The sequence below is a fragment of the Pleurodeles waltl genome, chromosome 1_1 (genome assembly GCF_031143425.1).
Source record: "Pleurodeles waltl isolate 20211129_DDA chromosome 1_1, aPleWal1.hap1.20221129, whole genome shotgun sequence".
Classification (NCBI taxonomy): Eukaryota; Metazoa; Chordata; class Amphibia; order Caudata; family Salamandridae; genus Pleurodeles; species Pleurodeles waltl.
Window position 1 is genome coordinate 146,574,311 of NC_090436.1, and position 25,833 is coordinate 146,600,143.

Consider the following 25,833-nt stretch of genomic DNA (forward strand, 5'->3'; position numbering starts at 1 on the left):
CCACGGTGGACATGGCGCCCACCCGGAGTGAATTCATCCATTGAGAGGTGGTATATTCAGTTTTCCTTTACTTAAAGTTATGTTGCGGTATACCATGTATTTTACCTAAGTTTGGTACTACTATCATTGTTTGCTATGTTGGTCAGAGGACTAGGAATTCGTTGTTATGATTTATTGACTTTTGCGAATTCAATTGCTTACCTATTGTTCACATTTGTTCTTAGGAGTGAATCCTGCGACTACCTAGCGACGATCCAAGTCAGTTCGCAGTGAAGACGAGGAAGAACGTCATTGCATGAGGATATTTATACATGCAGTCGGATGGCAGTGTGATTGGACATTGGTTGCCATAGGAGTGGGTCTCATGGGCTTTGTAGTTTTTTCTTGTTGAACTTTGAACCTGCTGTCAATAAAAGTGAAGAAAGATTATGCATAATCCTCGCCTCCGTGTCCTTAATAGAATTGAAACTTTCCTTCACGCTAGCTAGGAAATTTCTCATTCTCCCAAACAGTCAGCAGCAAATCTGAATCTTCTGAGGAGAAAAGAAGCCCGCCCCGTGACGTCATATGTTGTCACTTCCTACCTGCTGAATTACGGTGAACTGAAGTTTATGCATCGACGTTCTATCAGTAAACATGAACATAAAACAATCTAGACATCTTGATAGGGCCTCAATTATAACAAATTCTGGATAGCTGTGTGTCACTTAAATGGACAAAAAGTTGAATTTACGCTCATAAAGGGCAGAATCAGTTTCACGTGATCAGGCTTCGTGATATCGCACAAAGTATGTGAAGGTGGCCTGCCCCGTGTAGATTCATGGGACATCCTCAAAGCCATAAATAACTCCGGAGTGTTCACAAAACGGCATTTCCCAGATTGGAAACACCCAGAAAACTACTTCTGCAAAACAAAGATGCAAATGTGCTTCCATGGCGGGGAATGTAAAGTAGTCCACTAATATGTAACTGGGATAGGGAAATGTGCAAAGCAGAACGGTTTTTAGCGAACGGTGCAGAACGCACTGTATGTGACCTGAAAATGTGAAGCATAGAAGGCCAGAGACATTTGCTCTTCAGTATAAGGTTGTCAGAGACAAGTCAGTGCAACCCTCTTGTATTTTGCGATTTCCAAAAAAAAAGGGAAAATCTAGAACAAACTGAGATTTAAGCAGACCAGAGTTACTATCTTTGTGCACACCACTTTCTACTCTGACATGACTAATGAGGTCCCAGTGGGAGGAATTGTCCAGATCTTCATTTCTTTCATTCAGATATTCTGCAAAAAACACATTTCCTTTCTTAGCGTAATCAACCAATGGTTGTTGGATCTATCATGAATTCAAGACTGGATTACACCTCACATGAAGCTTGCTTACATTCAGCCATTCTACAATTAGCAATTTTTAATATTTGAGATACTTTGGGTGAGGCTGTCCCATTGGCATTCCACCTACAGGCCTTTGTTACCTTTCTCTCCGCTCTTCAGTCCCCATTTTGTAGTGCTGCATTGCTTCTTGAACTTTTCTTTGCACTGTGTTGTGTAGAATTTTGTGGTCCGTGAGTTTCTCAAACTTGCTTATCACAGTCTCACGTTCATTGTGTTTTATGTAGGCCATCACTTCTGCCCGTTTCTCATCTTTACGTCGCATTTCCTGGTTCAAATAGTCTGCTGGTCTGCTAGTTGGATTCCTGGCTCTCTGCATTAAAAAGGTTTAGTGATGACACAGTGAGGATATAAAATAATACCATACCAAGCTGTGTGCGCACGTTTGGCTTTTGCCTCTATTTTACTGCAACACACACAAATTCTTCATTTTTAGTACTGTTGTACAAACTAATCTACAATTCATACACTTTACTGACGCAAAGGCAAGAGATTTATGGGGAAACATTCATGACAGAGTAGATGGATGTCTACAGATAGCTATGGCACAAAGGGTCACTGAAAGATCTTCCATTCGAAATAACCAATGATGTTCAGGCCACATGATACTGGAAATCTAGAGCAATGGTTCTTAACTTGCAGTACCTGGACCCTGGGTGGGCTGAGGCACCTACTCAGAGGTCCGGGGGTCCGGGAACTATTTGGAAAATTAAATAATACAAGCTGAGTAATAAAATCATATACACATAAAATAAAATTGAAAATTTGAAGTTTTAAAATGCTCTATATATGGGAAGGAGTTTGAAATTGAAACTAGATATTAAGTTGGTATCCTTACGAACACAAGTAAACCAACGGAATATAGCAAGGATAATTTGTGTCCTCAATTGAAACAACACTGGTATGCATGGAGAAAAGGGAAAATGGACTAAAAGTAAAAAGACAAAGTAAAATGCTAGACTGGAGTTTATCTTTTAGAAAAAATATACATTTTAAACCTTGCTATTAATATTTTGATTTTCACATATGTTTTGTTTGTGAATTAAGTATTCCATAATTTGTGCATTTGTTTGATTTATAATGTCTCTATATTTCAGTATGTTGTTTTTAGGTTCAAATAGTAGAAGGTGCTTTGGCAGGGCACTCCGGCTTCCAGTAGTGATTGAATGGGAGGCCACAGAAGCCAAAAGGTTAACAGCTGCTGCTGTAGAGGGTAAAGACAGCGATCTGTGGGTAAGGAAAGACCTAAACACAGAATTGTTGTGGCTGGATGTGCACCCACATTCAGCTGTAGGAATAAATCCTGGATACCAAGCCTAACTATACTGCAAATTCGAACTACCATCCTGGCCTTTTACCTAAAATATTGGCTTGGACAACTCGGTGCTCAAAAGTGTCTGAAAGTTGCGAAAGAGTGGATTCTACCGCTCCTAGATACAAGTACCGGTGGTAATGAGGGAACCGGAGGAGGTGCTATAGCCTGCCCTGGGGTGAGCAACAAAACATTCTCATAATAAAATGTGCAGATCATGGTAAAAATGTCCCAAAGGTGAAACCTATTGGCCTTGCCAATGCTTGTTAGAGTTTGCTCTGTTTTGTGTCACTTTGCATGGCTTTTCCCCAATGCAGCTCATTAGTAAACCTAAAAGCAGTACTAACTACAGATTAATTTTACTTTGGAACATAGTAGCAGGTCTAGATAGGGCGTTCACAAATTCATATAAATGTTAATGTTACTTTAAATGTGAATTACCAACATTTCTGAATCCATATTTTCATAAAACTAAATGTAAGTACGTGCCAAATAACACATGCATTGTAATGCATTTAGTTGCAGGTGCTCAGATAACTCGGGTGCAAGACAATGCATTTCTGTGCGATGGTCACAACCCTGAAGTGCTATCTAAGGGGGGGCTGGTTCTACTGAAGATTGATTTGAGCCCAATTCCTTTCTGGCCAACACTCCAGACAGGGAATCAACAAGAATTAATGATTTCGGGAAAATAACCCTTTCTCCAGCCATCCCAGCAGCAAGACTAATGCTGTTTACATCCTGGCTGGGACATGTCCAGAGACATCTTGCCATTCCTTCCAGAGGACCTCATAGTGTTGCCTCTCCCAAACTATGCAGGGTGGTCATGACGTAGCCAAGTATTTACTCCAAACTAGCCTGGACGCAAACTGCATCATCAGAGGTAATGGCACTAGAGTCATACTCAGGAAGCATGCGTGTATGCTGTCATCCAGGTTTTCAGGAGATATGAAAGTGTCCTTAATGGACTTGCCCTTCAATCACTCTAGGCTACTTGGAGAAAAGGCTGATTCAGCACTAGAACAATTCAAGGATAGTCAAGTACACAGCTCCATCTCAGGGCTATTGACACCATCAAACTAATTTCACTGCCAGTACTGTAAACGCGAAGTTATTCCAGGGGGCTAGCTTACAGATAGTGCCAGTCCTTCATACTTGTGCTGCAACAGCCACACCAATCTTTTTGAGGCTGCTAGTGTGGCAGCAAAATAAATAATTCCATTCATCAAAGCAATCCTCCAATTCTTACTGTCCTGCTGCGACGGCTACCAAGCAGCTTTATCTTGCCCTCTCAGGCACATGCCAGGCCACTTGGAGGCAGAGCGCAGCATTCTTACCAGGCTGGAGATCCATCACATTGGGAGACAGGTTTTACAATTGTCTAAGGGCCTATGTCCGCCATTCCTTTCCTCTCCACTCCGCCTCTGCCCTCCTTCCACCTTCCTCCCACACTGAAATTACTTTCGTCAAAGCACTTTACAGTTCTGATGGAGGAAGTCAACCTTCTGTAATTCAAAGGTGCCAACAAACGGGTATCAGACTCAGAGAGAGGACACTACTCAAATTACTTCCTTTCTGAGGAAAGGCAGGTTCAAAATGCCCTCTTTGGCTCAGATTCTGTCAGCTCTAGACCTAGAAAACAAGATTCCGTCCCTGGACTTGCAGGAGACGGATTTTCATATACCTGTTCTGCAGTCCCACAGAAGTTGCCTACAGTCCAGGGTGTGCCAGGAAAACATCAATTATTGTGCTCCACGTCAGCCTTATCTCGGCTCTTAGTTTTTCATAAAAGTTATGGTGGCAGTCACTGCCTATCTTAGGAGGTCAGGGTATAGCTATTCCTATACATCGGTGACTGACTGCTAACGGTGGACTCTTCACAGTTGATCACAGACCACCTCTGAACAACAGCCACCTTCTGACATTACTGGGTTTCAGCATCAATGAGCCAAAGTACCACCTGAGCCGCACGCAAAGACTTCCATTCATTGGGACAATTCTGGACACACTGGCATTCAGGACCTTTTCACCGCTGCAGCACAGCCAGACCATACAAGATATGATCCCGATGTTTTGGGATTGGTTCTGGGTCTTGGTAAGGATGATACAGAACCTTCTTTGTCTCTTGGCCTCATGAATCCTTATCACAAATGGTAGGTGGCAAATACCGGCCCTAGAGTGGAAGCTCTGCCCCCATTGGTCCCAGCACCAGAGATGCCTCACTGACCTCGCAAGAGACAGCTTAGGGTTTTCTGCAGTGGTAGGTGATTACTAACAAGACTTGTGGGTGGCCATTCTCCCACCCAGAGTTCAAGGTGGTGACAGACATGTAATCTCTGGGCTGGGGTCACCATATGGGAGAGGTGGATGTCTCTGGTTTCCAGTAGAGACCAGACTCCATATCGATCTTCAGGCAATTTGTCTGGACCTAAAAGCCTTCCTGCTGTCCAACAAAGGTAAACTGTTGGAGATCTCCATGGTCAACACGACCACCAGGTGGTACAGCAAAATGCAGGTCAGAGTGGGGTCCTGGATCCTCTGTCAGGAGGCGTTACACGTCTGGAGGTGGATGGACCAGCAGAATGTCTTCCCTGTTGCCAACCACCTGGGGGAGTGTCTGAATGCCACAGCAAACAAATTGAGGTGTCAGCAGCCGGCAGAGGTGATGAATAATATCCTTGATGCCAGACGACCTTCCACAAAGTCAATCTACGCTGGGCGCTTGGACACATTTTTTGCCTGGTGTGGTGTCCAAAACACTGATCCCTTGCAAGCTAGCCTTTTTGATGTTCTTTTGTCTTTTATTTTGTTAGCCAGCAAGGTGGGCACAGTGAAAGGTTATTTGTCAGTGCTTTTGGACTTTGTGTTTACCTGATAAACAGTCTTTGTTTAAGTCACCAGCTGTGATACATTTTATACACATACTTACATGCTTCCCTCCAAAACATTTGTTACTCCCCAATGGAAACTTTTTCTTCAAGCACTTCAAGCCTATGCGCAGCTCTTCTTTAAGGCTCCTAACACTAAAGATCATCTTCTGCATTGCCATTATGTCAGCATGCCATGGGCGTGAACTGCAATCACTTTTCGTCCATTCAACCTACACCCTTCATTTTTGCAGAGGACTAGGGTGGCCTCCATAATGAAGGTTGAGATTCCCTGTCACGTTGGCCAATCAATTTCTCTACCAGCATTTTTGTGCCACCTCACCCTTAAAAGGAGGAAAAGCGTCCTCATCGTCCTGACCCTAAGAAGGCCCTGAGTTCTTACACAGACTTCTCTCAAAAGAACCATCATGTGGGTGACCAGCTCTTCATGTTTTTTTTGTGGTGCAAAGAAATGCAAAGTGGTGCAGAAGAGATAGAAAGTCCTCTTTATTAACTTCTCCTATGCAACCCCATAATGCCTCCAGACTCATTCCACCGATGCCAAGGCAACTAGCACAACTTTGGTATGAGGGGTACCTGTTTTAGACATCTAACAGGCTGCCACATGGGCGTTGATGCATACGTTCACACAACGTAGCCTAGCAAAAACATCCATCCAGATACCAAATCAATCACCCTGGAGGCGTATATAAATCCAAGCACCAGTGAATAAGCGTTTTGTTACCACGGTTGTTCTTAAATTTCGGGTTTCCAGGTGTAGAGTATGAAATTTATGGACGACGTCCAATGGTATTTGATCAAATAGTTTAGCAACTTTTAGAGCTAAACGTGTTGTGTATGTGAAGAAGTCAGCACGGTTCAAACTGTATGTAAGTAGTACAATAAGGCATTAGGAAATTTATTCAAGAAGGGGATTGCAATCAAATTGAATAAATGTTCATAGCCAATGGCTGAACATTTTCAAGATAAACACAAATACGACCCTAGCTAAATTGGGAAGGCAGTGGAAGGCAAGAAAAGGTACATATTAGAGAAGGTAACAGGCCCAGAATTTTAAGACATGAAAATATTCAAATTCATTTTATGAACGAAATGCAAATAACAACGGGAATTATAAAGGGGAAATCGTCAATTCCCTTGATAAAGAACGAAACACAGAAGATAAAATATTAGATGACTCTTGGACTGAAGATTGGTTTGAATCGATTTTAAAACTATGTTCAAAGTGCCGTAACAAAATATGTTGGTGAAGAATTATGAGAATGCACCAGAACGTGGTTAAATCAAGGGTGCCACAGCTATGAATAAATATCGCAGTCAAAATAAAATGTGGCCTGATTAATGATTGCTAAAAATGTAACTATGATACAGAGAAAAATGACACCAACACAATGTACTGCTGTTTTGGCTCGAAAAGAGAGTCATGAATGGAAATAAAATGACTTTTTACTGTATGATGGGAAAATTATGTGCATGCTAAAGACCCTGAATGGGCGGGGACAAAGCCTTAGAAAATCATTATACTTGCTCGATCTGTCACCAAAGCACATTTATCTATGCAATGGCTACAAAATAAGATGAGTAAACGAATGAATGAGTTGATGGAAGTCAACGGGGTGGGGGTACAATAATTTATAAGATCAGTACATGCCACAAACGTCATCAACATCACTCATCATTCAGAGAATCAGAATTTTCTCATTGGCCATTAAACACTAGCCCTTCATCAGGGTATTACTAGTTCTCACCTAAAAATCACCACACCACTTTAGCCACAAAGCACTGTCTGCGGCAATATTGTGTGAAATGGGCGCCCGATAAAATGTTGTTGAACTATGCACTTTTTATGATCTATCTATTGTTTTGAAATTCCTGAACATAAAATAGGAACTGAGGGTACACATTTTAGAAAACGTGCCTACTTCCACACCATTAGGAAACAATAATTATTTTCACAAATTGTTAAGCACCAACATCATGCCATACTAATTCTATTGGTCTTTGGACGGCAGCTCTTGTCAGAACTTCATGCAGTCACTAGTAAAGGGAAATGTCAGCCCTTGCCTCATCTGCAGTCCAGAAGTGAGCTGTTATAGGAAAGGAATCTCGTAAAACACCGATTAGCCTTTCATTTCCAATTGCCTTATTAAAACAACAAACACCAGTGTTGGGGAAAAACTATTATAAAGATGGGTTGCTGCAGACGGGTCTTCCAAAGACCATTATGCAACCCTGCCAGATCACTAAATACCATTTCAAGGTTAAGCGCTCCAAACAGACAATGCAACCCCTCTACTTTATGCATGATAGACTACAGAATATTAAACCTAAGATGCGCGTTTAACCTCTTCAAAAAAATTATTACACTGCAGATCGCGGTCAGGTCAGTTAATGTCTATTTCTAAGGAAACGTTGACACCTGTTCCAGATAGGCTATTCAACATATCATTAGATATCAGTTCCAGACACGCACACTGGCCATCAGATAATACAGAAGACACGGTCTGAAACTGATAAATAATGATCGCATAGCAATATGAAGAATGACTCGTGGGCGCCACAGGAAACTCATACTAGAGTCATTTTTATTTGCCTTATAATTAGACTGAGGAACATTTTTGGAGAGAGAACCTGAAGATAAGCAAGTAAAAGGCATTATGTCTTGCTAGAGAGAAGCCTGTCTTAATGAAGAAGAAGAGTTGGTATGTATGGAAGAGTGTGCACTGAACATTCAACATTGCATCCACAATTCATCCATTTATTTTCCTTACCAGCGCCACAGAGTACGGCGTGGGCCCCGTGACCTCTCGGCCCCGCACTCGGGTCCTCTGGCTCACCAGCATGGCTGTTTTATTGCTGGGACCGATAGCTGGCGGGGAGCAGGACAGAAACTGCAGGACAACCTCCCCGAACTCCACCGGTGCGCCGGCACGTTGCTATAAACAACACCCGAGCCAGGAAGTGACTTTAGTCACCATGGAAACTGTACACATGCGGGCGGAAGAGGAGGGTACACAGACTTACTGAACACTAGAGCGCGACCCGCCTCCCCCGGCTGTGCACTTCCGGCGTTGTGTGTATGTGTGGACAATCTCTGTCTGTGCATTCGCTAAATGTCAGGGGAGTTGTATATCCATTTCTGCTGTCGGGCTGACAGAGATCTGTAGAAGTAGCCATATAATTGACCTACCATGATAAAGTAAAACCAACTTTAGCATCGAAAGAGAAGTAACGAGCCGAGGCACCAGGAGAGAGGACCTCAAGGAAGGATGACTGTGTAAGTCACTAGAGGTACTCTTTAAACAGGCGCAGCACCGAGGCTGGAATTGCACGGCGCCTGGTGTGTGCACGTTCAGAACTTTTTCAAAGCGGTTGGCATCAGTGTGCCTGTCTAGAGTATGGTTACTTAGATGCGGCTGGGCTGCTACAGATGACAATGACCTACTGGAAAAGGCTACTTCAATTTGTGGAAAATAAAAGTATCATCACAAACAACAGATAGGTTTGCCACCTGACTAGTTTTTTACCTACACCATCGGTATTTTTATGTCAATCGAGATTTACCTAGCTTTGGTGTCAGAAAGGCGAGATTTTATTAAAGACACAGAGGTGAGTGCTATGCTATCTTTTCTTGTGATTTATTCACAGCAGCAAAGCAAGAGAAAAAAACTACATTACCCAGGAAACTTGGTGAAAGAACTACTAACAATGATGTCATAATACTGCAACCAATGAGACATCAAGCAACACAATAATGATCTTGACTGAGAGCAACAAATCCTCTTTTCTTGTAGCGAGTTAATCAAGATGAGGCCTGGAAAGGAACAACAACTCCGAACAAAAAGCCATCAACAAAGTCAATAGATCCGTAAGGATGTCCAAAAGGTGGTGAGAAACCAACTTCTGACTGGAAGGAGAAGGCCTGTGCAGAAAGCAAGAGGGTTCCCACGCAGCAGACAATCCACCAGGAATAGGTTGAAGCAGCAGTATTGGGAGACAGCCCTGGAACTGCAGAAAACAAACCATGGAGGGGTAACTGAAACAGTGATGGGATTATACTTGCCTCCATGTCTTTAATAAAATGTAGCCTTCTGACACCAAGGATAGGAAGATCTCGGTTTTCCACACATAAATTTGGTTGTGAAGGGAAAAAGGGATAATTAACTGACACTAAATTAGTTTTTATGCACCCATGAACCTGAAAAGAAATACAGAGAGGTGAATAATGAAAAGACACACCCAAAGCTCAAATAAATTAAACATAGGAGCATTGTTAAATTTGCAGAAAGCTGCTTGAGAGAATTTTTTTTTTTTGCCATGAGATAAACATATTTAACACCAAATTAACATCCTAAATTGTATTACATCTGGGAACAGGAGGGTTAGCAGATCTTACTGCCTTTCATAGACGACAGGCCAAAGGGTGTTTTCCGATGGGTATTCTATCTACTCTGAGATGTTCAGCAGAGATAATAGACCTGTAGGTATTAATTGTATGATAGGCTTTCCCCTGAGACACCATAGAGGCTAAGATATTAACTACTAAAGCTACATTTGCTGAAACGGGATCTGAATTCCTTTCCATACACCAGGCCAACCAGGCTGATTTGTACAGCTTTGAAGTGCCAGGGGACCAGGATTGCTGAATGAGTTGGACAGCCTCCTATGAAATTTCTGGGTTTCTTCAGGAAGACCTGAAATCCTCCAAGCAATGAGGAAAATTAGGACTCTAGAATTGGGTTGTGACAAGCTCCCTAAGGTTTGAGGAACACATGGGGAAAGTGAGGAATCCACACCAGATAATCCGCGGTTAGCTCCAATATAGTTGGGTACCAAGGTTGAGCTTGCCAGAACGGTGTGATTAAAACAAGTGATGAAAGTTGCCTGCAGGCTTAAGCCAGGACTCGGGAGGGAAGGCATAGAGGAGAGATTGCTGCCAAGTTTGAAGAAATGTATCCGTGGCCAACAGCCTAGGGTCTGGTCTCCAACTGAAAAAGGAAGGGCGTTGGGAGTTGTCAAGAGGCAAAAAGATAGATTGACATGTTGCCAAAGTTGGAAGAAAGATGACTGAACACTAAAGGATGCAGATACCAGTCACTTGAGTCCTGCAGACGTCTGGAATACCCGTCTGCTATGACAGTCACGTTTACCAGCAAATATCTTGCTCAACCAAGAGATTCCATTGAAGACAGAACTCCCAAAGGCTTTTGTCAAGATCTGCAAGAGGTTTGGTCTTGTACCTCAAAGATGGTTTATATATCTGACTGCTGACAGATGGGCAATCTGTAAGACAATAGTTCATTTTGTCCTGTCATTTGAAAAAGGTCTGGATGGCAAAGAAACCTGCAAGCATCTCTAAACAATTGATGTGCAAAAACGACTCCTGAGGAGGTCATGTACCGCCATTCAAGAATCAACCTTATCTTTTGCACCAGCCTGTCTGACTTAAATTAGACTCTAAGACAAGATCTGTGGCAGTAGAGAAAATCAATTTTCCGTTCCAAGCGTCTAAGTGAGTCCGCCACCAGAGGAGTTCTTCCATGGATTCGGGATCTAAGGAAACCGGATCTGAGTAGGCCAGGCCTTTGTGGAGATGTCATATCTTCAGTCTTTGAAGGGCATGATAGTGAAGTGGGCTGGGAAATATTGCTTAAACTGAAGAAGCCAGAAGACCCACAAGGCGAGCTACAGATCTGAGTGAAAAATGAGAAATAGTTAAGAAATGCTGAATCTCCTTTTATATTGGGGGAACTCTGTGTTGAGGGAGTTTGAGGACAGGCAAACAGGTATGTACGAGGACCCCTGTTAAAATAGGGCCACTAGTTGACAGTGGTGTGCACCCTGTCCAAGTAGGGTCCCACACTCTAGTCAGGGTAAAGGAGCTAAGATAACCCCTGCTCACCCTCTTGGTAACTTGGCTCAAGCAGTCAGGCTTATCTCAGAGGTAAAGTGTTTGTACACACACATAGTAACACAGTGAAAACATTACAAAATGACTCCACACCATTTTATAAAAATAGCCAGTACTTAGCTGAGTAAAACAAGACCAAAATTACAAAAATCCAACATACACAAGGAAAGATATAACTTTTAAAAGATTAAATGTAATTGTAGTTACTTGAAATCAATGAAGCGCTTGAATGAGGAAAAGTACATGACATGTCAAAAACAAAGACGATGCGTGCCGCAGGGGAGGTGATACGTCAACACGGCCGGAGATGTGTTGGTTCCTTACTGTTGCAGGGAAGGTGATGTATAGGTTCCTTACTGCTTGGTATGGGAGGTGATAAGTCAGTTCCTTACTGCCACAGGGGAGGTGATGTGTCATTTGCTGCACAAAGCGTTGGTTTCTTACTGCTGTCGTGTCAATGAAGAAAATGGTGCCCAGGGACAATTTATCAATGATGCATCGAAAGTCATGCCACAACGCATCGATCTCACAGCAATGAAGCGGGTGCTGCGTCGGAGTTAGGGTGGTGCGTCATGGACTTCGGTGATGCAGTGCTTGAAACTCATGCAGCGGTGGTTCTTTCGACATGCTGCGACGGAAAGCCTGGGCCTGCATTGAACCGTATGGTTGTTGCGTCAAGTGGGGACCATGCTTCGGTGCTGGCAGCGACAATGCGTTGAATCCTTAAAGTGATGTGTCGGTTCGGAATGAAGCTGTAAGCAGATGCGTGGATTTTCTTCTTGTAGCACCAAATCCTCCTTCAAGGGCCCAGACTGGATTTGGCACCACTTGACAGGACAGGGCTCTCAGCAGAGGAACCAGTGTGCTGGCAGATAAAGTCTTTGATGTCCCTGAGACTTCTTAACAGGAGGCAAGCTCAACCCAAGTCCTTGGAGATCCTTGGAAAGCAGCATGTAGAAAGCAAAGTCCAGTCCTTTCACTCCCAGGACAGAAGCAGCAAGCAGCCGGCCAGCACAACAAAGCAGTAGAAAGAGTGGCAGTCCCTCCTATAGCATCCAGCTCTTCTTCTTGGCAGAATGTCCTCAATCCAGAAGTGTTCTAACTGTGTGGGGTCAGAGGTCCAGTACTTACACCTGTTTCTGTGTTTGAAGTAGGTGAACTTCAAAGAGAAGTCGTTGCAGTGCACAAGACCCTGCCTTTCCTGCCCAGGCCCCAGACACACCCAATGGGGTTGGAGACTGCTTTGTGTAAGAACAGGCACAGCCCAATTTAGGTGCAAGTGTCAGCTACTCCCACCACTCTAGCTCAGGAAGATCTATCAGGATATGTAGGGCACACCTCAGCTCCTTTTGTGTGACTGCCTAGAGTGAATTTACAAACAGCACAACTGCCATCCTGACCTAGACGTCTATTCCACAGCCTGGCGGAGACACAGAATGGTTAAGCAAGAAAATTCCCACTTTCTAAAAGTAAAAAGAACAGATGATGGACGGAATACTGAACAATGCAAACATTCACCCCCCATCGCTAAGATCTGGTTTTAATCCATTGTTTTTTTGCCCACCATGCCACCACAGTTTGGACCCAGCCATATGCAAATCAGTCTTGATCCTGTTCCCCATGGGAACAACCCAGCCCAAACTGCAATGCCAGGTCCTCCCTGGACCAGAAGCAAGCATCCTGGGACCGGTTTCAGGGTATCACCCTTCATCAGCCAGGCTAGCTTGAATCCAGTGGCATAGTGTGCCCGGGACAAACGTCTGGGCATATACTTAGGGCGACAAAAGCAAAAAAAACAGATGATGGACACGGAATGCTGAACAATGCAAACATTCACCTCCAGTCACAAAGATCTGGGATTAATCCATCATTTTGTTGTCCACCACGCCACCCCGTTTGGACCCAGCCATATGCAAATCAGTCTTGACCCTGTTCCCCATGGGAACAGTCCATCCTGAACTGCCAAGCCAGGTCCTCCCTGGACTGAAAACTAGTATCCTGGGACCAGTTTCAGAGTATCACCCTTCATTAGCCAGGCTAAATTGAGTCCAGTGACATAGTGAGCTTGGTACCCACATCTGGTCATACCAGGAGAACTTAGGGCAACAAAAGTAAAAAGAACAGATGATGGCACAGAATGGTTAAGCAAGAAAATGCCCACTTTCTAAAAAGAAAAAAGAACACATGATGGACAGAATGCTGAACAATGTAAGCATTCATCCCCAGTCACAAAGATCTGGGTTTAATCCATCGTTTTTTGCCAACCACACCATCCCACTTTCTAAAAGTGGCATTTTCAAACTTACAATTCAAAAAACAATTCACCAAAAGATGTATTTTCGAATTGTGAGTTCATAGACCCCAAACTTCAAATCTCTATCTGCTCCCAAAAGATATTTCAAGACAATCCCCATGTTACCCTATGGGAGAGATAGGCCTTACAATAGTGCAAAATGAATTTAGCAGTATTTCTGTGTGAGGACATGTAAAACACACAAGTACATGTCCTATCATTTAAAAACACTGTGCCCTGCCCATGGGGTTGCCTTGGGGTGACTTACATGTAGTAAAAGCGAAGGGTTGGGCCTGACAAGTGGGTGCACTTGCCAAGTCGAAATGGCAGTTTAAAACTGCACACACAGACACTGCAGTGGCAGGTCTGAGACATGTTTACAGCCTACTCATGTGGGTGGCACACAATGCTGCAGGCCCACTAGTAGCATTTGATCTACAGGCCCTGGGCACACATGGTGCACTATACTAGGGACTTACTAGTAACTTATATATGCCAATCAAGGATAAATTAATCACCAATACAATTTAGACAGAGAGCACTTGCACTTTAGCACTGGTCAGCAGTGGTGAAGTGCCCAGAGTCCTAAAGCCAGCAAAAACAAAATGCAGTACACAGTCAAAAACAGGCGGTCAGAGGCAAAAAGTCTGGGGATAACCCTGAAAAAAGGGCCATTTACAACAACTCCTAGAAACTCTAGGCATTTAAAAGGATTGAGTTAATATTTTTGGATATTGATAAGGAATCCCAGGCTTAGCAGAAGGTCTTGACAAAGATGCAATTGGGAGAGATCAAGATTTCTGTCCTGAGCCATGATCAGAAAGTTGTCAAGGCGCACGATTAATTTGATTCCCTTGAGCTCTGAGGAAGGGTAAGATCGGTTTGAGAATCCCAGTGAAACACTAAGGAACTGACAAGAGGCCAAAAGGAAGAGATTTGAAGAAGGAAGGACCCATTGAAACTGTAGGTATTTTCTGTGCAAGGAGTGAATCAGAACCATCAGGTAAGCATCTTGAAGATACAACCTTCCAAGCCAATTGTCTTGAAGCAGGATGTCTCTGAAGTGGAGAACAGTCTCGATCTTGAAAATAATGATACACGACATAGTTGTTGAACATTTTAAGTTGATTGCAGGACAAAACCTTTTTTCTTTTTCTGCACAAGAAAGGTGGTACTGAGGAAACCTGTGGGATCTAACTCGGTTCGTTCTATAGATTGTTTTGAAAGAAGTGACTGAATTATGTCCTGGACCAGAGAGCACTGCTCCAGAGAAACAAAAAACTAGAGGATGGGGCAACTGTAAATGCACAGGGGGTTGGTAGAACTCTACATAATAACCCTTGAACTGTTTGTATTACCTAGGAATCTGTGGTGAGAGAAAGTCAAGCATTCAGACAAAGAGCTAGTCTGCCCCCTATGGGTGGAAGGCCAGAATTGGAAACTCTTACGTGAGTACTCATCTATTGTATTCCTGTATCCTCCGGTCCGGAAACCTCTGGAGTGATGGGGATAAATCTGGGATTTTTAGTCAGAGTAGTTGTCCTGATGGGATCCTTGATTGAAGGAGCCTTGATTGAGGGATTGACCCCTTGTGAGATAACAGACAGTAAAGCGACTCCTGCCTTTGTCGACCTTGGCAGAAATCTGAGAAGAGAAGATCTTTATTAATGAAAACTGAGCCTTGTCTGTCATGGCAAAAGTGGTGACATATTTACTCAGTTCCTTAATGAAGGAGTCTCCAAACAGGAGTCTGTTAGCTTGAGGACCTTCTTCCTTAGAGGAAAGATTTGAAAGTAAAGTTTGGGATCTATTTTCAATCACAAACTTGTATTCCTCTCTTGAGAAACGTGAGCGTTGGCATTATTCAAAATGCATATTGCCCATTGGTCCCAATTATAGAGGGTATCTGGATCAATTTGAGCGCCCTCAAATTCTGCCTCTTTGGCAGTCTAAAATCCTGTCATAACAGTTGGATCAGGCCCTGTCAACCCCTTTCTTCTGATCTTTTCGAAATTTTATGAAAAACATCAGCATGTTTGGATAGATGACAGGCGTAGTACTAACGTTTTTGGGTAGGGAAGGACGGAGACATTCTGTTCTTAATTTATTACTAGAGGATTTATCTAGAGCATGGCAAAGATAGAAGGAGACATACTCTGCAACATGCTCAGAAAGGAAGCACTTTTTGTAATCGGGATGGTGAATTAAGGAGCGGTCAATCATGGGTTCTCCTAAATGGTCAACTAAATCACTAGACACTGGGTGAGTATCACCAGCAATATTAGGAGAACATTTACGCTCTTTCTCCAAAGGCCCTTTATCAAAAGAATCTGAAGATCCATCAACATTGTACATGTCACCCAGTTCGTCATCATCATCAGTGTCGTATAAGTGGGTAACCTGAAGGGGAAACGAGGGAAGCCCAAAATAAAAAACCTCTTGGGTGGGAGGACCAGTTTTTAATGAAACACCTTTGACAAACCGACCAAGCATTGCTGGATGTTTCTTTCCCTTTTTTGAGGGAATGTCATGGGGAGAAAAGAGCATTTGTTAAATAGAAGCTTTCAGGTTTTAGATATATCCAACATAGACACATAAACTGCTTGCTGCACTGAAGCCTTGTTAAAGAACTTCAAATTAGCTTTAAATGTCTGGGCCTCTTCCTCCTCAGCCATTATAAACAGTGAAAGGAGCGTAAAATATTAATGGCTGACTATCAAAAATAGTAAACAACAGAAATGTAGTTAAAACGGTGTGTAAAGGGAATGCTTGTGGAAAGGCTTAAAGCACCAAGCAATTAAGGAGCAGGAAGCTTTAAGGGGGAGAGGCTATGATGAAAGGGCCATATATCAAGGGAGGGGTTACTCGTGTGAAGAGAGAAGAGAGATGCTACTGTTTAAAAAGGAGAAAATGATCAGGGAAAAAACGCTGATGAAAGTGACCTTACTGGAGATGGGCTAAGGACAAAATGAGCTGAGAGGAAACAAACACTTGAGGCAGAGCGGAGTGCCGCTGAGAGTGCGTGTCCTGAATTCAGACTGTTTATGCGCAAAGTGAGTCAAATGCACAGTAATACAAAACTCCAAATAGAGAATAAAGCAATGTCAATAAATAAATACATAGGGAAAAGCAAGCATGGTACTTATCTTGAAAAGAGGATTTGTTGCTCTGAGTCAAGGTAATTAATGTGTTGCTCCAGGTCTCATTGGTTGTTATATTATGACATTATTGTTAGTAGTTCTTTCACCAGATTTCCTGGGTAATGTCGTTTTTTCTTTTGCTTGGCTGCTGTGAATAAGTCACAAGAAAAGATAGCATAATATGAGCCTCGGTCTTATTATAAAATCATCTAAAACTGGCATATCTAGCCTTTATCTATACATATACCAGAAAGCAAATATAAATAGAAAGCACTTTTAAATGGGTTGCAGAGCTGTGTTAATGATCCCTGACTTTTAATTAAAGACGGAAAAGTCATGTTAAAAATGACTACACACGTTTGTTTTATAGTCCTATTTAATAGCAAGCCAAGGCCTTTGCAGACCCTTAAAACAACAACAAATGATCAGTATTTCTCCCTTGGAAAAGCGGCAACGCTAACAGCAGATCTTCGACCGACAGTCTCAGGACTTTCAGAATACCGGCATGAGATATCACCTAAATAAGAATTGTATCAGAACTTGCATGTGCACTCTCGAATCCACCTATACTGTTGTCTCAATAAGTTAAGCAGCCACTAAAGAGAGCTGTCTTTAAGATATATGTCTATAATGACTTAAGTATATATGTTCTGTGAGGGATCAAAGATTGTAAAGCTCTGTCCTTTGGGATCTGTTTTGCAAGGATTGGACGATTGCACTTGCTGCCTTCTGTGAGAGCAGGAACATTGCTTTGCTACTGTTGTGCTGTACCTGTACTGTGAGATAGCAACACTTGCACTGCTGCTGCACAATCTCTGCCTGTCTTGTTTTGGGGAAAGCTTACCCTGTTGCTGCCTTAGATATATCTGTCCTCTGCAAGAGGAAAGCTTGCACTGTTTCTGCCAAAGGTGTACATACTATGTGAAGAAGGGGTTTCCCGCTGTTATTGCCCAATCTTAAAGAAAAACCAAAGGATATATTGAATGTACTTGCATAAGATGCCCTATGGACTGGGAACTTTCACAATATTTGATATCAGATACCTATATTCCTGAGAAAGGTGCCAAACTCCTTCAAGAGAATATTTGAATGCTGAAACATGTTGACGGACAACATAAGCAGGGTCCATTGATGATCATCTGTTTTTTATTGTTGTGGTAAGGAAACACAAGTAAAACCATTTTTATCTTACCCACGCAATTTTAACATATCTAACAATTTAACAAAGGGAGAACTTAAAAGTTGACATAAGAGAGGTCATACCTTCACTCAAACTAGGGACCCGTAACTCGGAGACATTTGAACTGAAGTACTCTTGGATGCTTGTCAGTCCCTGATGTGGAAACAACTGGTGAAGCAAGCCAAAAGGTTAAGCATCATATATGAGTACCTAAATGTCTGGCAATTCAATAAAAGGTTTGACAGTTTCTTTCAGCTTGTATTTTTTGTATGTTCCGGTCTGTTTATGGAGGGTGTACAACATTCCTTTAAATCTCCTCACTGCCTCTTTAGCGTGTTAGATTCTTGTGTTGCAACCATTCTGCATGTGTTAGATAATTGTGTGATGTTCCTACTGCTACTACCCCCAACCTTAATTTATTCTTTTTTTAGGGAAGCTTGTTATGCTGCAGTCCAGGTTTTACTTTTGTTGTGAAGCTTGAAATAAAACTTTCCACTACACAAAAAAGAAAACGATTTGCACTGTCACTGCTAGTTTTAATGCATAATGTGAATGAAAGTCTGAACCCTGACAAAATATGTGACCAGAGTTTCCTTTTGGTTTTATATATAAAACAAGCAGGTTGTGAAATGGAGTAGGTCATTGTAAAGTTTCAAAATACATCCTGCTCATGGCTCAGTGTTACATATAACACTTTCGGTCTGTTCTTGTAATTTGCCCAACATCTCTTTGCATTCAGGGATTTTGAACCCATAATGAAAGTGTAAAAGGAAAATCACCAAGCCCCACAGTGCAACATGCTTTTGACTGCCAGTCTGGATCCTGAACAAGATAGGCGGGCGTCTACAATAATCTGCACAAGTAAGGAGCTACGTAGGCTCAAACCCATGCTAACAAAGGTTAGTGAGGGGAGCAAGAGGTAAGAGGAAGGAGGGATGGGGATTATAAGTCCTAATAAAGGGGGAGGGAGTGGAAAGATTGGACCAGGAGCCAAGTCACTCAGATGTGGTCTTATTAACGCACGCTCACTGGTAAAACACTCAGATGAATCTTTTACTTGATTCAAAAGGATGGGATCTTCTTTTCATCACTGAAGCATGAATCTCCCAGGATTCAGTAGTAGATCTGGGCCTTACATGCCTACCAGGCTATAAAGTAATCCACCAAGCTAGGATAGGAAAAAGAGGAGGAGGGGTAGTTGTTATTTTTAAAGACAAGTGGGACTTAACAATCCTACAAACAGATAAATTACAAGGGACGGAACTGCTGGGCTTCTTCCTAAAGGAAAGAAGTAGGGTAATATTCTGTTGTCTTCTGTGTTATAGACCTCGAGGGTCCTTACAGGAATTTATTCAACCATTTCTGAAGATGGTTACTAATCTTGGCCTGACCCACGCCTACTTTTGGATATTGGGAGACCTTAATATCTGGGCAGAAAGCAAAGTATGACCTCAGAGTAGGGGCTTGCTAGATTCTTGTGATTTATTGTGTCTGAAGCAACAGGGTAATGGCCCAACACATCAAGGAGGCCACACCCTTGTCCTAATATTGGTGCCACCAGACCTGATTACAGTTTAGGAGCTAACCCTGCTAAGGTGGTCTGATCATTCATTAGCGATATTCAAATTAGTTAGACCTAAGCTAGAAGTAGTAGAAGCAGCAAGTAAGAAAATCAGACAAGGCAGAGCCTGGTTTAAGCTGAGGAGGCTAAAAGATGATAGGTTAATTAATCTACAAAACTGCTTCATTGAGGAAGACTTTGTGCAGGAACATTATGATCGCCTCCATACCACAAATATTGAGATGCTAGATAGAATAATAATACCTATAAAATTTGTGAAGGCGAAACCCAGACAGTCAGCTCCCTTGTTTACAACAGCCCTAAAAGAAATCAAGCATAAGTGCAGGAAATTGAAAAAGCAATGGCGTACGACTTAATTCTAAAAGGGATAAACTGATTCTAAAAGATTCACTAAACCAGTAGAAGATGAAAATTAGGAAAGCCTAAGAAACATACTATTTCACAACCATCATGGAAGCAGCAAATAAGTCCAAAAGACGTTGGAGATAGTGAGAGTCTTGGCTCACCCAGACTGTGTGAAACGTACAGTGAAACAGTTGCAGGAAGTGCGACAAGCTGCCAGATTTTTCTCATAATAATAGTGAAGTAATTATAAAAGACATCAGGGAGGAATCTGGCCTTGCTGATAAAGATAAACCCTAAATGGCCTGGGGTTTAGGAGGCGACTAGAAAGGCTCCTGCTGCACATTATACAACATGCATCCTATGAATGCAGAAGATTTCAGGACACTAGCTATGTCTATCTCCTCTGGTTCTTCACTAGACCCTATATCGCCTAGAGAGATAGGGCAGACAAATTATGCCTGGGTTTATTGAGGGTATGTAATCCATCCCTGACTATGGGTAAAGTTCCTGCTTTGTGGAAAAAAGCACTTGTTAAAACCACTCCTGAAAAGCTATCTGCTGACATAATGATCCCAGTAATTACCAACCTATCTCAGCTCCCGTGTCCTGTAAAGGTTATAGAGAAATATGTCAGCAGAAATTTAGCAAGATATTTGAAACATCATAATATCTTGGAAAATTAACAGATAGGCTTTAAACGACACATGGCACGGAAACACACTAATCCATGCGATTGATGAGCTGAGAATGACAGATGACAGTGGCAAAGTGGCAGTACTGATTTTATTAGATCTGTCAGCCGCACCTGGTGCTGTCAACCATTGAATACTACTTAGCTGAATTAAGGGAATTGGGGTTGAAGGCATTTTCTTGAACTGGGTATAATCATATTGGGCTGATAGATGTCAGACAATTGCATTTCTCCCCTACTGATCAGGATTTAGAGAGATAACTCATGGAGTCCCACAGGGCTCTGTGTAAAGCCTCAGCCTCTTTAATGTATATTTGCCACCACTACCGAGGCTAATCAAGTCATATGAGATTGCCTTTGTCAAATTATGCAGACAATACCTAGACTATCCCATCACTTGATAATAATAGCCTGCCCCAATTAGATCGGCTGCACATTTGCCTGCTAGAGATGGCAAAGTGGCTCAAGCAGAACTGTGAAATTTTATGGGAGCAAGCCAACTTCCTTTGCTGCGCGCCTGCAAATGTGTCATTCTCCCTCCCAAGTAATTTTTGGCACTGGAACATCTCTGAGAGCAATATTACTGCCCAAAGTGTTCAAAATTTGGTGATTCTTATAGAAGAAAATCTTTCGATGGAAATCTACATTAACAGAACAGCAGCACCATGCTATGGCCTGCTGAGAAATTTAAGAAAAATGACTGCTTTAGTGTCTCAACCAGCAAGGAAGCTGGCGATACAATGTGTGGTGCTTAGCAGACTAGGCTACTGCAACACACTCCTGTTAGGTGTCCCTGAGTAGTTACTGAAAAGACTGGACAGGGTCCAGTAAATGGCGGCGAAGCTTGTACTCAACAAATTCAGGTATGATTCAGCCTCAAGTGCCTTAAGAGAGCTGCACTGGTTACCAGTGAAAGAAAGAATTGTCTATACAGCAATGTGCGTAGTCTTTAAAGTTTTAAATGGGACTGGTTCAACGCTTTTGAAGAAGTTCTGTCACTATAGGCCGCAAAGACAGCTACGGTAGGCATCTGCAAATTTGGTATGTGTGCCATCTTTCAAGAGGGTGAGGTCCGGCGGCAGGTCTTTCTAGGTGAAGGCCGCTCAACTGTGGAATAAACTTCCGCACTTCTTTAGGAAGGATAGAAATCTGTACAGTTTCAGGAGGAACTTAAAAATCTGGCTGCTCCCTAAATTGTAGAAGAGTCGGGGTAAATAGGAAACCAGGTTTTTGCTAAGTTCCATTTCTTACAGGCAGGTTGTTAGTGCCAAGATACCTGAGGTGAACGCTCCGTTTTACAAATGAGTGTTAATAATAATGACTAAAACTCCAAAAATGGCTGATTCTACCGTATGTCATAGTTCAGTTCCTGACTTTTTTTTGTGGGCAGTGAAGGGCTAAATTGCCCAATGGGCGCCAGGCACAGGGAGATAGCTCATTAGCAATGAGATGCCTCCATTTGCCTTTGCATTTAAAAGGCTAACATTAACAATCTCTGGAAAAATAAATAGTAAGCTAGAAAAGGTTATTTACCACAACAATGTGAGCAGCAGCAGCTGAACCTGGCTTAGGAGACACAGAGAAAGCAAAAACAATGTGCTGGTGCCCCTATTTCCAAGCTCTTGCCCAGCCTCGAGGCTAGTGTGATTTAGAAGAACCCCTCTAACACCAGTGTGCTGCACCCTGCCTAGACAAGAGCAGCCCACGCCAGTGATGTAAGTGATACCTGTCATCATCACAGAAGTGCAGAGCCGGTTCTATGATCTGTGGGGCCCCGAGCAGCTAAAGTGCGAGGTCCCTCTAATTTGCGTATGACGTAGATAGCTGCGAAGTTTTCAGAATTTGTATGTTGACATATTCATTTTTCGAATATTTTTATATGTGGTATTTCAGTTCCATATGTGTAACACTTTACTGCAAATAGAACAAAGTAGTTGTATCCATTTAATGAGAAAATGTTCAGGAATTAGCCTATCCTGTGCAATACAAAGGACTAGAAACAGCTTTAAAGCAAGTGCACTGCTTTTAAACTGCACACACTCACCTCTCAAGTTGCTCAGGTCTATGTTGGACTAATTCGTGCATCCCAGATTGTTACTTTACATCCTTTGAATGTGGAGCTAGGCTAAAATCAAAACTACAAATCCCAGAATGCGAAGAACTGTACAAGTTATTTCTTATGCAGATCATACACAGCTGTTGTAATCTTAACTACTTTCAGATTCCTGATGGCCATTGATATTCTTTTTACCAGTAGTGCTATGATAACTTTTAGTAATATTTTGAATCATTGTACTTCCTAGAAAGCTATTAGCATGTCCTCAGTGATAATGCACATTTTGAGTAAATACAAAAACATTCTGCAAGTGTTTCTTCGATCAGATTTTAGCAAAGCAGAGCAAAAACAAAAGATTGTCCTTTGAAACTGTCACATGCAATGGAAGGTTTTTGGTTTTGACGTTGTATCCTTTTCTCTTTCCTTACCGTTGACAGACATCGCACAATACATTGTGCTTCAGGTGCATACTTTGTTGTTTGACATTAAAATGGTATCTGGAAATGAGTAGCCCTATTGCACTTGACACAAATTGTCAACCAGTATTTGAAATAAAGAACTGAAATAAAGAATTTGAAATAAATCACAAGGGGGCCCAAGAACTGCCTAGGGTGACTAATATCCAGTAACCACATACTGTGATGTACAAAAGTGACAATCAAGTGGAGAAGTGTGGCTCAATGGTTAGAGCGGCAGACCCTGAAGCAGAGATCTGGCTCAAGACCAGGGTTCAAGTCCCGCTTCGGCAGGTCTTGGGCTCAATTCCCCTTGACCAGATAATTCTCGCCTCGGTGCCTAATCTAATTCATGGGTCCCACTCTGCAACTCTGGGCAATAGCTTGCTTAATCTCCACAACGGCCCCAACAGCGCTTGGATGCCTGGCTTCACCCTCAGGAGTTGGCACCTCATAGGGAAAAAGCCAGGAGGGGTTCCATAGCGGTATGAGTACAGCGCCTTGAGACCCTAACGGGTGAGTAGTGCGCTATACAAGTGCTAATTTACATTTTACATTTTTACAATCAAAGAAAACAAAACCACTTTCCACACATATTACAAATGTTCCTGCTACAGCACTTTGTCTATTACAGAAAGCAGTTTCGGAAAGATTATAGAGAAGCTAATTTGCATGACTTATGAATTTCAGTGTCATAATGGTAGGACAGGCACTGATTTGTGTTAGTCTAACCCATGATGCGTGGTACTTGGCAGGGCTGGACGTGACATAGGAGGAAGTGACATCAACCGAAGTCCCATCAAATGACTCTGCCATTCTTGAAGCCATGTTACAAGAAGCAATGTAACCAGTGCTTAATTTGGAAATAAAAACGTGCCGGTCCCCAAAGGTCTCCTCTGAAACACATGGCTGCTGTAATTAAATGTGTGAGCACAGAATAGATAGGCAGCGTAATCCTGAAGCCATCTCGTGCCTTTTTAATCCATTTACAGCCACTCTCTGCCTCTTCAGCTAATTCTTGCAGCTTTCTCCCTTTTCAACGCTTTTTTGTTTTTCTCTTCTGAAGGACAACGAGAAAAACTGAGGAACACCCACATCGGCTTCCAACAACAGGTGAGGACAGGAGGGGGTGGAAAAACTGACAACGAGCTGTTGTCATGGTGCAGCGCATAGCATTAAAGGCTACACACTCCACTCTTAAAGGGGCCGACCACCGGGGTCCGTGCAGTGCGCCTGGAAGTACACCCATACCCAGGGCCCTTCCCCCAGGTTTGGGTTTGTTAGGGCATACACAATGACAGAGGCGAATAAGATGGGGGGCGTGTATATGACACGTAGGCTCCCATGTGCGATCCTCGGTCCATATCCCTTCCAATGTATGAAATAATATAATCTCTAACATACCCGTTTGGAATCCAGAATCGCCTCTACTTAAAATTCAGGTTCGCTATCCACCATAACAACCGAGGATTTTTTAAGGGTGTTCAATTCCAGGAATAATGTTTGTACTTGTATCTGTGGAGGTAATTTGTATTTGATACACATAACTCTGAACTGCTGGAACATCAGTAGTAGGTGTAGAATTCAGTTACAGAAAACGGGGATCAGAACATAATTAGATTGAAAAGGGGTTATATTTGGTAGAACTGTGTTAGGCAAACTCTGCAGCCCAAAGAAATGTATCCCACTCTGCAGTATCACTCAGTACTTGGCACCTAATGTATTGCTCCAAACACTGATTTACCCTTTCCGCCTGACTGTCTGTATGTGGATGGTACCCAGTAGACAGATGGATCTCTACCTGCAAAATCCCACACAAGGCTTTCCAACATTTTGAAAAAAATTGAGGGCCTCAATCGGACACAATAATGGAAGGGAGACCATGCAAATGTACTATAGATTGCAAAAAGATGTCTACAGGTGCTTTAGATGTAGGTAAACCTGATAATAGTGTAAAAAAAGCCATTTTAGAAAACATGTCTACTGTAACAATGACTGTAGTAAAACGTGGTCTGTCTTGGGCAGTTCTACTATGAAATCTAGAGAGATTGTATGCCAGGGGTGTGGAAGAGTAGGTACAGGATGTAATAAACCAGCAGGTAGTTGATGTAGGTTTTTATTCTGGACACAAATAGCACATCTTTGTACAAACTATTTTGTATCAGCCACAAGTGTGGGCCACCAGAAATGACACCTAACTAGTTCTAGCATCTTCTTTTCTCCTGGGTGCCCTGTCAAAATATGATTACGACACCAGTATGGTGTATGACTGAAGTGGGAGCACATAACCAATTCTGTACATAATATATATTGTTTATAACCTTATTATCTTGTTTTTGTAGGATCTCTTTTGCTTCTTGGCTATGCTGTGCTTCAGCTACATCTGCCAAAAAGGACTTTTCAGATATCACAGCCCTTAAAATACGGTGAGAGGGTATGATTGGAGGACTTTCGGACTCTTGTTCTTCTACCTCGTGTCCTAAACGTGACAATGCGTCTGCTTCCGCATGCTGTCTGCCTGCTTGGAATTGAATTATAAAATCAAAGGCAGTAAAGAATTGGGTCCAGCATAACTGTCTCATGGATAGAGCCT

The 25,833-nt window shown here is 42.4% G+C and overlaps 1 protein-coding gene across 1 annotated transcript in view; it reads right to left on the reverse strand.

Annotated features, from left to right (window-relative positions):
- CFAP53 (cilia and flagella associated protein 53) overlaps window positions 1–8,535 on the reverse strand; it is an 85,507-nt gene extending 76,972 nt beyond the window's left edge. Inside the window, exons 1-2 of the mRNA XM_069219223.1 lie at window positions 8,359–8,535; window positions 1,471–1,700 (exon numbers count right to left, since the gene is read on the reverse strand). Coding sequence (XP_069075324.1) covers window positions 1,471–1,700; window positions 8,359–8,430 — 302 coding nt within the window. The 5' untranslated portion in view covers window positions 8,431–8,535. The remainder of the gene's footprint in view (window positions 1–1,470; window positions 1,701–8,358) is intronic.
- Window positions 8,536–25,833: the final 17,298 nt, after the last annotated feature.